This window comes from Babylonia areolata, chromosome 2, assembly GCF_041734735.1.
Source record: "Babylonia areolata isolate BAREFJ2019XMU chromosome 2, ASM4173473v1, whole genome shotgun sequence".
Lineage (NCBI taxonomy): Eukaryota > Metazoa > Mollusca > Gastropoda > Neogastropoda > Buccinidae > Babylonia > Babylonia areolata.
In genome coordinates this window covers 2550031-2565030 of record NC_134877.1, presented here as the reverse complement: position 1 = coordinate 2565030, position 15000 = coordinate 2550031, and the positions used below count along the sequence as shown (strand labels likewise).

The 15000-nt window shown below is 44.6% G+C and overlaps 1 protein-coding gene across 1 annotated transcript in view; it reads left to right on the top strand.

Moving 5' to 3' along the window:
* The window catches only part of LOC143278634 (uncharacterized), a 17946-nt gene extending 5143 nt beyond the window's left edge, over positions 1–12803 (top strand). The window contains exons 2-8 of the mRNA XM_076583291.1: positions 1–21; positions 2160–2294; positions 4461–4511; positions 6633–6740; positions 7390–7521; positions 10823–10945; positions 12685–12803. The exon at positions 1–21 is cut by the window's left edge and continues 90 nt beyond it. Of these exons, the coding sequence (XP_076439406.1) occupies positions 1–21; positions 2160–2294; positions 4461–4511; positions 6633–6740; positions 7390–7521; positions 10823–10941 (566 nt within the window). The 3' untranslated portion in view covers positions 10942–10945; positions 12685–12803. The remainder of the gene's footprint in view (positions 22–2159; positions 2295–4460; positions 4512–6632; positions 6741–7389; positions 7522–10822; positions 10946–12684) is intronic.
* Positions 12804–15000: the final 2197 nt, after the last annotated feature.

Sequence of the window (15000 nt, the reverse complement as noted above, 5' to 3'; positions counted from 1 at the left end):
TTACCTGCAAGTTCTGCACAGGTAACGTCACACAACACACCATGCTTGATCCTGTCCACTTCTGTGGTGTTGTAAAACACAAACGCGCACACACATTGGCTACGCACACATGGAGGTACCTGTTGATGAAACGTATTTTGTATTTGTATTTGTATTTCTTTTTATCACAACAGATTTCTCTGTGTAAAATTCAGGCTGCTCTCCCCAGGGAAAGCGCGTCGCTACACTACAGCGCCACCCCCTTTTTTTCTTCTTTTTTTTCTCCTGCGTGCAGTTTTGTTTGTTTTTCCTATCGAAGTGGATTTTTCCAGGAACAACCCTTTTGTTGCCGTGGGTTCTTTTACGTGCACTAAGTGCATGCTGCACGCGGGACCTCGGTTTATCGTCTCATCCGAATGACTAGCGCCCAGACTACCACTCATGGTCTAGTGGAGGGGGAGAAAATATCGGCGGCTGAGCTGTGATTCGAACCAGCGCGCTCACATTCTCTCGCTTCCTAGGCGGACGCGTTACCTCTAGGCCATCACTCCACATATGGAAGTTCATGCAGATTACGAACATAATTATACCCAGGTACTCAAGAACAGTGTACACAATACGGCATAATCAAAGTGCACATTAGTGATCAGGGTTCGTGGCCTCATGACGGCATTGGGCGAGGTCCTTGGTGTACGTTTCTCAGATTCACTGCCACCACAACCAGCACAACTACCAACAACAACATCCAAGACCTGATTAACCGAAAAACAACATAAACAAACCACCACCGCCACATTGACAGCAACAACAACAACAAAAAGAACAAAAACGACAGCAACAAAAACAACATTTAAAACAACGGCGACAACAACAACAACGTTAAGAAAGACGATATTTCCAAAGACCATCACCACCACCATTGCAAAAGCACCACCGCGAAAACGACGACAACATTAACGACAACAACTAATACGATGGTAAAAAGGCGATGATACCAAACGCCACAACGACAACGATAACAACAACAACGACAGTAACAACCACCACCACCGCCACAACAACATCCTCATCATAATCAACAACAACAACTGCAACAGCACCACCAACAACAACGACAGTAACAACCACCACCACCGCCACAACAACATCCTCATCATAATCAACCACAACAACTGCAACAGCACCAACAACAACAACGACAGTAACAACCACCACCACCGCCACAACAACATCCTCATCATAATCAACAACAACAACTGCAACAGCACCAACAACAACAACGATAAGAAGGACGACAATGCCAAAGCCACCATCACCACAAACACCACTACGACAACCACGACAACAACAACGTTAAGAAAGACGATGATGTTAAACACCAACAGCACCACAACAACGGCAACAACAACGTTAAGAAAGACGATGATGTTAAACACCAACACCACCACAACAACGACAGCAACAACAACGTTAAGAAAGACGATGATGTTAAACACCAACACCACCACAACAACGGCAACAACAACGTTAAGAAAGACGATGATGTTAAACACCAACACCACCACAACAACGGCAACAACGACGCTAAGAAAGACGATGATGTTAAACACCAACACCACCACAACAACGGCAACAACAACGTTAAGAAAGACGATGATGTTAAACACCAACACCACCACAACAACGGCAACAACAACGTTAAGAAAGACGATGATGGTAAACACCAACACCACCACAACAACGGCAACAACAACGTTAAGAAAGACGATGATGTTAAACACCAACACCACCACAACAGTGACAACAACGACAGCAACAACGACGCTAAGAAAGACGACGATGGTAAACACCAACACCACAACAACACCACGACAGCGACAACAACGACGACAACAACAAAGACAACAAAAACAGCAACAGAACAACACAACAATAATAAAGACGACAATTCTAAACACCACCACCACCACAAACACCACCACAACGACAACGACAACACCAACAACAACGGTAAGAAAGACGATAGTGTTAAACACCAACACCACAACACCACCACTACCACCATCACAACAAGAACGCTAAGAAAGACGATGATGGCCACCACCAACACCACCACTACCACCACTACCACCACCACCCCTCACACCCCCAGGACCAACAGTATGACCACCTGTTGTCAGGTCCCTCCACAACGGAGGCCCCCTGTGTGGATGCCATCGACAACTGTGCCAGCTACCAGAAGGACTCCTGCACCAACTCGGACTACAGGTCCTGGGCTGAGGCCAACTGCCGCCGGACCTGCCGATTCTGCTCCCGTGAGGACCTGCAGTTGGATGAGTGAATGAATGAACAGATGGATAGATGGATGAATGAATGGATGAATGATTTGTGTGGTTGATTGATTGATTAATTGACGAATTAATGGATAAATGGATAAATAAATAAATAAATAAATAAATTGAAGAACGAATGAATTAATGAATATACACACAGTTGAATAGTGATGGAGTCTCCCGTCGGTCCGACGGATGAGTAGGCAGGCAGGCTTATCTGTCAATGTGTGTCCTCACATGGGAGAAGAGGCCGATTCTGGATGCGCAGCACTTCCCACAGGTGTTGCAAGGGAAAACGTCTCCAGTAGTTGAGCCCTGCTTCCTTCGCTCACGCTTCTCCTTAATGGCCAGCATTCTCTTATTTTCAAACGTCTTTATGCCACTAGAGCACAGCATCCTCCAGCGACAGCGGTCAAGGGCATCAGTTTCCTAGGAAGCGATGTCTATGTCACAGGCTTTGAGGTTTGTCTTCAAGGTGTCCTTGAAGCGCTTGCAGGGTCTTCCAAGTTCACGGTGGCCTTCCTTCAGCTGGCCATACAAAAGCATCTTCGGGATCCTGATGTCTGCCATGCGAAGGTGTCCTGTCCAGCGTAGCTGGCACTGGATCAGCAGACTTTCGATGCTGGGCAGGCCGCTCCTTTCTAGGACCTGGAAGTTGGAGACCCTGTCTTGCCACTTTATGCCGAGGATCTTTCGTAGGCATCTCTGGTGAAACTGCTCAAGTTGTTGAATGTGACGGCGATACGTCGTCCATGTTTCACAGCAGAACAACAAGGTGGTCAGCACAACAGCTCTGTGGGTTTTCATCTTGGTGCTGAGCCTGATGCCTTTGTTGTTCCACAGCCTGTTGAGAGAAATTGGGAAATGGGCTGAAATGGTCAGATTGGAAATGGGCTGAAATGGTCTGAGAGAAACTGGGCTGAAATGGTCAGAGGGGAAATGGGCTGAAATGGTCTGAGGGGAAATGGGCTGAAATGGTCTGAGAGAAACTGAGCTGAAATGGTCAGAGGGGAAATGGGCTGAAATGGTCAGAGGGGAAATGGGCTGAAATGGTCTGAGAGAAACTGAGCTGAAATGGTCTGAGAGAAACTGGGCTGAAATGGTCAGAAGGGAAATGGGCTGAACTGGTCTGAGAGAAACTGGGCTGAAATGGTCAGAAGGGAAATGGGCTGAAATGGTCAGAGGGGAAATGGGCTGAAATGGTCAGAGGGGAAATGGGCTGAAATGGTCAGAGGGGAAATGGGCTGAAATGGTCAGAGGGGAAATGGGCTGAAATGGTCAGAAGGGAAATGGGCTGAAATGGTCAGAGGGGAAATGGGCTGAAATGGTCAGAGGGGAAATGGGCTGAAATGGTCAGAGGGGAAATGGGCTGAAATGGTCAGAGGGGAAATGGGCTGAAATGGTCAGAGGGGAAATGGGCTGAAATGGTCTGAGAGAAACTGGGCTGAAATGGTCAGAGGGGAAATGGGCTGAAATGGTCAGAGGGGAAATGGGCTGAAATGGTCTGAGAGAAACTGGGCTGAAATGGTCAGAGGGGAAATGGGCTGAAATGGTCAGAGGGGAAATGGGCTGAATTGGTCTGCGAAAAGGGAACAGGGAGTAAAGGTCTGGGTGAAATGAAAATAGGGTGAAATGTGACGGGGTGAAATTATCTGGTGAAATAGAATGGGGTCAAATAGACTGTGATGAAATGGAACGTGAAGAATTTGGCTGAAATGGACTGGGGTGAATTAGACTTGGGTGGATATGACAAGTGCACCCGGTAAAATAAGTCGTACTCATTCGAATTTATTTATAAATTCATTTATTGACTTGACTCTGTCTGTCAGTCTATTGTCATGTCTGTCTGTCAGTCTGTGTGTATGTCTGTTTCTCTGTCTACTAATTTTGTTTTATATCCGTCTGTCTGTCAGTCTGTGTGTATGTCTGTTTATCTACTGATTTTGTTTTATCTATCTATCTATCTATCTATCTATCTATCTATCTATCTATCTATCTATCTATCTATCTATCTATCTATATCTATCTATCTATGTCTGTCTGTCTGCCTCTCCCTATCTTTTTTTCAGTATCTATTCATTTATTGGTTCGCATATTCATCTGTCTGTGTGTTCGTTTATTTGTTTATCCACGTGTTCACATTTCCAGAGGCGGTGCTGAACCAGCTGGATGCCCTGACCACCACCATCCCCCCTGAACGTGAGTAGAGCTCGCTAAGAGGAGAAGGCCACATGGTCAGACCTGTGAATGGATGGATGGATGGATAAGTCAGTCACTCAGTCAGTCAGTCAGTCAACCAACCAATCAATGAATCACCCATTCACTCGGTCAATCACTTAGAGTCACTCATCAATAAATCCCTGAATGTGAGTAAAGGTTTTTAGTCACTCATCAATAAATCCCTGAATGTGAGTAAAGTTGTTTTTGTTTTTTTGTTTTTTTTTAGATGTGAAGACAGCAGTGGGCAAATCAATAAATGGATGAATGGATTAGTGAATCACTCAATCAGTCAAACAACCAATCAATGAATCACTCACTCACTCATCAATAAATCCCTGAACGTGAGTAAAGGTTTCTAAGAAGTGAAGACACCAGTGGACAGATGAAATGTTAATCAACTAAGCAATCGATGAATCACTCACTCACTCACTCACTCACCCACTCACTCATCGATAAATCCCTGAACGTGAGTAAAGTTGTTGTTGTGGGGTTTTTTTTTCAGATGTGAAAACAACAGTGGACAGATCAATGAATAGATGAATGGATTAGTCACTCACTCAAACAGTCAGTCAACCAACCAACCGATGAGTCACTCAGTCAGTCAGTCACTCACTCACTCACTCACTCACTCATCAATGATTCCCTGAGTAAGGTTTGCTGAGAGGTGAAGATCAAATGGATCAACAGATTAGTCACTCACTCACTCAATCAACCATTAACTCACTCAGTACGGCCAGTCCTCTCTTCTCCTCTACACAGACCCCTCGGATGTCCAGTGGGCGTCTGAATGACCCAACCTTTAGCTTCCGTCGTCAGAACTGTGATATTCTTTGTCAACATTCACCTCTTCAGTATAAGAGCCTTCCACTTGCAATATTTTGATGATGGTAACTGGGGTGAAACGCTGTTAACGTCATCTCTTTCGCCGTTCGTATGGAGAGAGTTAAGTCAATGAATCATTACGCTCTTATTCACTCACTCACTCACTCACTCATCGATAGATCCCTTAACGTGAGTGAGGTTTGTTGAGAGCTGAAAACATCACTGGGCAGATCAATGAATGGATGAATGCACTAGTCAACCAGTCAGCTAATCAACCAATCAATCAATGAATCACTCGCTCACTCAACCAATCGATCTACACATTCGTGTGCGTACGTGTGAGTGAGTGAGTTAGTAAGCAAGTGAGTGAGTGAATGAGTGGATTAGTGGGCGTGGGTGGTGGTGGTGGTTGTGTGTGGGTTAAGATAGGTGTGCAAGAGTGTGTCTATAATAATTATATAGTCTATGATTGCAATAAGTCCTTATGTGCGCAGATGTGAGTGAGTGAGATAGTGAGTGAGTGAGTGAGTGTGCGTATGCGTGTGCGTGCGTGCGCGCGCGCGGGTGTGTGTGTGTGTGTGTGTGTGTGTGTGTGTGTGTGTGCGTGTGTGCGTGTTTGGAGGGGGGGGGTTGGGGAGGGGGAGAGAGTGTGTGTCCATAATGATTACAATCTGTGATTGAACTACGTCTTTTTGTTCTTTCTTTCTTTCTTTCTTTCTTTCTTTCTTGCTTCCATTATTTACTTCTTTCTTTCTTTCTTTCTTTCTTCCTTCTTTTTTGCTTCCATTATTTACTTCTTTCTTTCTTTCTTTCTTTCTTTCTTTCTTCCTTCCTTCTTGCTTCCATTATTTACTTCTTTCTTTCTTTCTTTCTTTCTTTCTTCCTTCCTTCCTTCTTTTTTGCTTCCATTATTTACTTCTTTCTTTCTTTCTTTATTTCTTCCTTCCTTCTTGCTTCCATTATTTACTTCTTTCTTCCTTTCTTCCTTCCTTCCCTCCTTTCTTGCTTCCATTATTTACTTCTTTCTTTCTTCCTTCCTTCCTTCCTTCTTTCTTGCTTCCATTATTTACTTCTTTCTTCCTTTCTTCCTTCCTTCCCTCCTCCTTTCTTGCTTCCATTATTTACTTCTTTCTTTCTTTCTTGCTTCCTTCCTTCCTTCATTCCTTCTTGCTTCCATTATTTACTTCTTTCTTTCTTTCTTTATTCTTTACTTCATGGTGTTCTTTCTTTCTTTCTCTCTCTCCGCATGGCTGTGTTCCCTATTCCCCGCCCCCTCAGAGTGCGTGGACAAGGTGGACTGTCGCCTCTACGGAAAGTCCTCCTGCACCGGGGACTACCTGCCCTGGGCCAAGCAGAACTGCATGAACTACTGTGGCTTTTGCCAAGGTGAGTGTATGATTAACTCACTCAGTACGGCCAGTCCTCTCTTCTCCTCTACACAGACCCCTCGGATGTCCAGTGGGTGTCTGAATGACCCAACCTTTAGCTTCCGTCGTCAGAATTGTGGTATTCTTTGTCAACATTCACCTCTTCAGTATAAGAGCCTTCCGCTTGCAATTTTTTGATGATGGTAACTGGGGTGAAACGCTGTTAACGTCGTCTCTTTCGCCGTTCGTATGGAGAGAGTTAAGGTCTACACACAGGAAACTAACACACGCACACGCACACGCACACACACACACACACTCAGAGCAACGCTACAACCATTAAAACAAGTAAGCACCAGTTTGGGATTAGTTCAGATAAAAAAAAATACTAAATGAATGAATAAATGAATATAGTAGTAACAGCATCAGCATCACTTCTGTTAGAGTTAGCATCATCATCATCATCATCATCATCATCATCATCTTTATAGATATTGTTCCAAGCCTTCATTAGCGCCAGCTGTTATGCACCATACATAATGTTGTCTACTTCTATGTTTGTTAACACTGGTGTGTGTGTGTGTGTGCAGGCTACGTACTTTCGTTTCATGGTCGTATTATATTACCTGTGTGTGTGTGTGTGACGATGATGATGGTGGTGGTGACAGGAGCAGCCACCACGGCCAAACCCTGCCTGGACAGTCGCCCGAACTGCAGCCAGTACCAGAAGGACATGTGTAACAGCCCCACCTACACTCTATGGGTGGACGACAACTGTCCCCAGTACTGCGGGAGATGTGGTAGGGGCCTGCATCATGGTGATGACGGTGATTGGTGATGACGGTGATGGTGATGACGGTGATGGTGATGACGGTGATGGTGATGACGATGATGGTGATGACGGTGATGGTGATGACGGTGACGGTGATGGTGATGATGGTGATGACGGTGATGGTGATGGTGATGACGGTGATGGTGATGGTGATGGTGATGATGGTGATGACGATGATGGTGATGATGATGACGGTGATGGTGATGACGGTGATGGTGATGACGGTGATGGTGATGACGGTGATGGTGATGACAATGATGGTGATGACGATGATGGTGATGACGGTGATGGTGATGGTGGTGATGACGGTGATGGTGATGACGGTGACGGTGATGACGGTGACGGTGATGACGATGACGGTGATGACGGTGATGGTGATGACGGTGATGGTGATGGTGGTGATGACGGTGATGGTGGTGACGGTGATGGTGATGACGGTGATGGTGATGACGGTGATGGTGATGACGGTGATGGTGATGACGGTGATGGTGATGACGGTGATGGTGATGACGGTGATGGTGATGGTGGTGATGACGGTGATGGTGATGACGGTGATGGTGGTGATGACGGTGACGGTGATGGTGATGGTGGTGACGGTGATGGTGGTGATGACGGTGATGGTGATGACGGTGATGGTGATGACGAGTAGGAAGATGTGGAGGATGAGAATAATATTAATGATGATGTTAATGTTAATGATATTATTATTATTATTATTATTATTATTATTATTATTATTAATACACACACACACACACGCACGCACGCACGCACGCACGCACACACACACACACACACACACTGTTATGATGATTATTATTATTAACGATAATCATCATCATCGTCATCATCATCATCGTCGTCGTCGTCATCATCATGGTCATCATCATCATCATCAACGTCATCATAACAATAATTTACGACAGTCCCCTGTACTACGGAAGGTGTGGTAATAATGTATGTATGTATGTATGTATGATAGTCCAACTATGACCATCAGAACAATAATGGAGGCATCTCTTGTCCCGACTATCTGGACAGGAATTTGATTATAGTGGAGAGTGTCTTGCCCAAGTTACTCTCCCGGTCAAGAGGGGTTAAGGGGTTAAGTCGGCGTATGGATGGTTTCCAAAGGCTGACTTGCCCCAGTGCAGTCCATTCCTCTTGGTTAGAGAATCCTAGTCCATCACAAAAGACCCAAGCCGTATATAGTTCACATTGCAGTGGTGAAACCACTAATCACACAACTCCCAATTTGCCCTTTGCTCACGTGTAAGCTTATAGACTACTACTGCTACTACCACTACTACTACTACTAAGAAGAAGAAGAAGAAGAAAAATATATATATATAATTTACATATGTCCACTGTCACGTGAAAGATGTGGCATGGATGCTGAAAATGTCATTTGTATGGGAATGGTTTGAAATACTGAGATTTGACATTTGACTTAGTTGCCTGTACACGATTTAGCCGAGCCCGACCGAACAAAGCCATATTACGACTGGCCCGACTGAACAGAAAATAGATCAATAAACGGCGTTAATTGATAAACTCAAAAACACTGTCGCATCTGAAGACACCCCCCCACCCCCACCCACCCCCAAAAAGAGCAAAAACTCAGCTCATGACATATCCTAGCCATTAAGTTCCTTCAGGCTGTGCTCAGGATGTCAGCCCTTCCGCTTAATTTACCAACCACAGATTGAAAAGGAAGAAAACAACAACAACAACAACAACAACAACAACAACCAACAACCAACAACCAACAACCAACAACCAACAACCACAACCACCACCACAACCACCACCACAACCACCACAACCACAACCACAACCACAACAACCACCACAACCACAACCACAACCACAACCACAACCACAACAACAACCAACACAACCACAACCACAACAACAACCACCACCACAACCACCACAACCACAACCACAACAACAACAACCACCACCACAACCACCACAACCACAACCACAACAACAACAACAACAACCACCATCGTTAAAGGACGCAACATACTTCAATCGACACGAAGAATACATCAAAAGGCCATACAGACAACTAACACTGCACAATAGACGGCTGGTGCCCACCCCACGGTTTACAGTGCCACAATCCAGTCAACAAAGCAAAGCGGTACACATAGAACATCACAGTTCCAGTTTTCTCCAGGAAGTGTCACTGCGTTCGGACAAATCCATATACGCTACACCACATCTGATAGGCAGACACCTGCCTGACCAGCAGCGTAACCCAACGCGCTTCATCAGGCCTTGAGTGCATGCGAACACAATTTTGTTCACCTATCAGAGTGGATTTCTTTTACAGAATATTGCCTAAGGACAACACTTTTGTTGCCATGGGTTCTTTGTCAGTGCGCCAAGTGCGTGCTGCACATGGGACCTCGGTTTATCGTCTCATCCGAATGACTAGACGCTCACTTTGATTTTCCTGTCAAACTTGGGAGAAAGGGCCAGAGCGGGATTCGAACACAGACCGTCACAGACTGCGGGGAAAAAAAAATTAAAAAGATTAAAAACAAAAATAGAAAGATGTAGACTTTGTGGCAAAAGAAAGAAGGGTGCACTGAGGAGGCAGAAAAAAGAACAATTTGCAATAGACTATTTGTGAGGGAGCCTGTTTTCCAAATCTGCTGTTGCCCTCTTCCATGTCTCGGAAGTCATTCGGATGAAGCATTAAACCGAAGTCCCGTGTCCAGCACGGACTTGGCGCAGAGAAACAGAGCCTATGGCAATGTAAGTGTTGTCCTCTGGAAACATTCTATTAAAGGAAATGCAGTCAGAAAGGATCACAGATATAAATAATAATATTCATGCACTCAACACCTGACTGGGAACATTGGGATATGATGTTGGTCAGGCGTCTGCCTTGCAAATGTGATGTAGCGTATATGGATTTACCTGAACGCAGTGACGCCGCCATGAGAAACTGAAACTGAAACTGAAACTTAACTCACTCAGTACGGCCAGTCCTCTCTTCTCCTCTACACAGACCCCTCGGATGTCCAGTGGGTGTCTGAATGACCCAACCTTTAGCTTCCGTCGTCAGAATTGTGGTATTCTTTGTCAACATTCACGTCTTCAGTATAAGAGCCTTCCGCTTGCAATATTTTGATGATGGTAATTGGGGTGAAACGCTGTTAACGTCGTCTCTTTCGCCGTTCGTATGGAAAGAGTTAAAAAAAAATATTAGGAAGAAGAAGACAAGCACGGAATCAGTTCTTTCCTTGCAGGTGGCAGTGGGGGCAGTGCAGGCAGTGCAGGCAGTGGAGGTCCTGGAAGCGGTGGCAGCATATTGATGACACCTCCCCCAGTGTTTAATACCCCCCCGCCACTCAACCCCGGAAAGTGATCAGGTGAATGATTTTAAAAAGTAAATTAACGAACAAATATTTATATGAAATGACCATCAGAACAGCAGAGGAGGTAACTGCTGTCCCGACTATCTGGGCTAGAATTTGATTATAGTGGGAGAGTGTCTTACCCAAGTTACATCCCCACTCTCTCGACCAATAGGGTTTTGGGACAGTCGGCGTTGGGGATGTTTCCCAAAGGCCAACTAGCCCCCAAGGCTGTAGCACTAAGAGCCAGTGCAATTTCGCTTCCTAGTTTGAGAGTCCTTCACAAAAGACCAAGCTGTAAATGATTTCCCATTGCGATAGAGAAACCATTGATAATACAGCTCTCACTTTGCTGTTGGCTCAACTGTAATCCTTTTTCTTATTTTTTTTTTAATGTAACATGTCAGTTTTCGATTAACACATTGTCTCTAAATTTATTCAAAGTAGTATTCTTCCAAATATATTAAGTTCTTTGTCTGAATAATCGGTTTTCATTGACAATTTCAGTCAATATTTTAACATTATACATGAGTTTGGAGTTTTCTGACATTTAGGTTGCTCTGATGTGAGTGTGTGGATTCTGTGTGTGGGATAATCAAAGAAATCAACTGTAATCTGAAGTCAGTCTGTGAGATACGCTGAGTGTTGGGTGATAAACAAGCAAATAGATAGATGCATGGAGGTAAATAAATGAATAAATGTATAAACAAATAAATAAATAATGATAATGATAATAACTATAACAATAATAATAATAATGATAATAATAGAGCTGTGTTTCTATGTTTTGCAGGTCCAACGTAATGACAAATGATGAATAATGATAATAATAATGAGAGAGAGAGAGAGAGAGAGAGAGAGAGAGAGAGAGAGAGAGAGAGAACACTGAACACTGAACACTGAAATGTTTAATGTCATTAGCTGTAAAGTTCTAGTGACACAGTAAGTACAGATCAGAACAAACATGGTGCAAAACAAATAAAATGGAACAGAACGGAAAAATCATAATCAAAGCAAAATAAACTACTGAGAGAGAGAGAGAGAGAGGGAGAGAGAGAGAGAGAGAGAGAGAGAGAGAGAGAGAGAGAGAGAGAGAGAGAGACAGACAGAGAGAGAGAGGGAGAGAGAGAGAGAGAGAGAGAGAGAGAGAGAGAGAGAGAGAGAGAGAAGGGGCTAAGATTTTAAACAATGTGTTTGGGTTTTTTTATAAAGTCGTTGATGACATTTTAACTCTGACCCCTCCCCCTCCCATGCTTTCCCTCCCACCGTACCCCCCCCCCCTCTTCCGCAAAAACAGTGTGTGTGTGTGTGTGTGCGTGTGTGTATGTGCGTGTGCGTGTGCGTGTGCGCGTGCGCGTGCGTGTGCTTGTGTGTGTGTGTGTGTGTATGTTTATGCGTGTGCGTGTGCGTGTGTGTGTGTGTGTGTGTATGATTATGTGTGTGTGTGTATGTGTGTGTGTGTGTGTGTGTGTGTGTGTGTGTGTGTGTGTGTGTGTGTGTGTGTGTGCGTGTGTGCGTGTGTGCGTGTGTGCGTGTGTGTTTGTGTGTGCGTGTATGTGTGCATGTGTGTGTGTGTGCATGCGCGCGCGCGCGTGTGTGTGTTATTTGTGTGTGTTATTTGTGTGTGTGCGTGTGTGTGCGCGCGCGCGCGCGCGTGTGCGTGTCTTGTGTTTATATGGGTCAATCCGCACGCTTTAAGATCTCCTTGAAACACACTGAACTGGAACTTTTTTCTTTGGTTATTCTTTCCACAGAACCTGAGCACGAAACGTTAGTTCTGGTGGAGATGTCTGTCCACTGAGCGTTCGGATCTGATTTCCAACGGGTTTGGTTTGGTTTGGTTTTATTTTGTTGTGCTTAACGTAGTTTGGTGTTTTGTTTATCGATTAAATATCACAACAAAAACATCGTGTGGGTGTTCCTTACACTTGCTTTTTTCTTTCTTGTGCTTGTCACTGTCTGTTAATTACAGCATGTCCATACTTCTGCTACTAGCTCCCTCTCTATTCTCACACACACACACACACACACACACACACACACACACACACACACACCATAGTGATGTATTAGGCATGGTACTGTCGGCCTTGAAGACGGCACCAGCTCAGTCCCTGCCACATAAAAAGAACCGAAATCGTGCCAGCTGATGTCCACTTTGATGTCACTGTGATGAATAATTGATGTGCGCTGTACGTCCGTCTTCCATCAGTCTCTGTCTCTGTCTCAGTCCTTTATAAGCAGTCCCATCGGATACTACGAGAAGAGGGGCGGGGGGGGGGGGGGGGGGGGGGGGGGGGGGGGGCGAGGGGGATGGAGGGGGGGGGGACGAAAGCAAGGATGTGAATGTGCATGAGTGAATGATACAAATAAAGATGATTCGTTGTACTGGAAACAGGATACAACATACAAAACGTGTCCAATCGCCAAAGGTACAGCTTATTCTCACGTACGTGTAAAGTGGAGGAAGATAGCAAAATGGTTAAGACAGATAGACAGACAGATAGACAGAGGTAGAGAGAGAGAGAGAGAGAGAGAGAGAGAGAGAGAGAGAGAGAAACGACAAAAGAAAAGTCCAGCTCAGTTTCAAGGAGACGTTAGAGCGTGCGGACGCATCCATACACGCTAGAGAAAGACAGACAAAAAAGGAACAATGTGAAAATGAGCAGGAAAAAAGAAGAAAAACACACAAGAAAGAACAAGAAGAAAACATAGAAAAGACCACAAAACAGTTGATCAAAAAACAAAGAACAAAGAAGAAAACATAGAAAAGACCACAAAACAGTTGATCAAAAAACAAAGAAGAAAACAGAAAAGACCACAAAACAGTTGATCAAAAAACAAAGAACAAGAAGAAAACATAGAAAAGACCACAAACAGCGAATCAAAAAACAAAGAAGAAAACATAGAAAAGACCACAAAACAGTGGATCAAAAAACAAAGAACAAGAAGAAAACATAGAAAAGACCACAAAACAGTTGATCAAAAAACAAAGAACAAGAAGAAAACATAGAAAAGACCACAAAACAGTGGATCAAAAAACAAAGAACAAGAAGAAAACATAGAAAAGACCACAAACAGCGAATCAAAAAACAAAGAAGAAAACATAGAAAAGACCACAAAACAGTTGATCAAAAAAACATAGAAAAGAAAACGATACCTCAACGTATCAACACCATGTGCGTTACCTCGGGGCAGCTACTCTATGTACCGACAGAGATGGACCCCCTAAGACTTCAGTGTACAACCCGTCATCCGTCCCTGGTTCAAGTTTCTGTGCTGCTCTTGTTGATACGTCTGTTTTTGGTTTGGTTTGGTTTGGTTTGCTTGTTTGCTTGTTTGTTTTTTGTTGTTTTTTTCATATTTTTCAATTCATTTACATTTTTTCCACCTCAAGGCCTGACTAAGTGCGTTAGGTTACGTCCCCTTCTGGTCAGGCATCTGCTTGGTGGATGTGGTGAAGCGTATATGGAGTTGTCCGGACGCAGTGACGCCTCCTTGAGTTTCTGATACTGATACTGATACTGATCAACATCAAGAACAATATCACCTAACTTCCAGATGTCCATAAAAAAAAACCCACATCTCCTGACCATCATCAATTTTTTTTTTCCTTTTCTCTAACAAAGCCACTGCCCCTCTCCTTTCCTCCGCCAACACCGGACCCCCACCCCCCCCCCCCCCTCCCCTCACCACCTCACTACCAACTCCCACCTCGCCCTCCTGTTTCCTAATTAAATATGACACCAGACACCACACACACACACACACACACACACACACACATTCCGAAGTAGCCATCTACCAGGATGAAGGACCTGAACTCTCTACCCCTGTCATCCCCCCGACACCTCGAAGCTCTGTCATCTAGCACTTGTCTCTCCATCCCCCACCTCATCCGCCAGTTCCCCTCACCCCTCCCTCACCCTATCTGTCAGGATTAACTGGGAGATATGTGACCAGGATTCCATTCCACTCCCCGGGGATAGGACAGGACAGGACAGGACAGGGCAGGGTGGGGTAGAGCAGGACAAGGCAAGACAGGATGGGACAGGGCAGGACAAGACAGA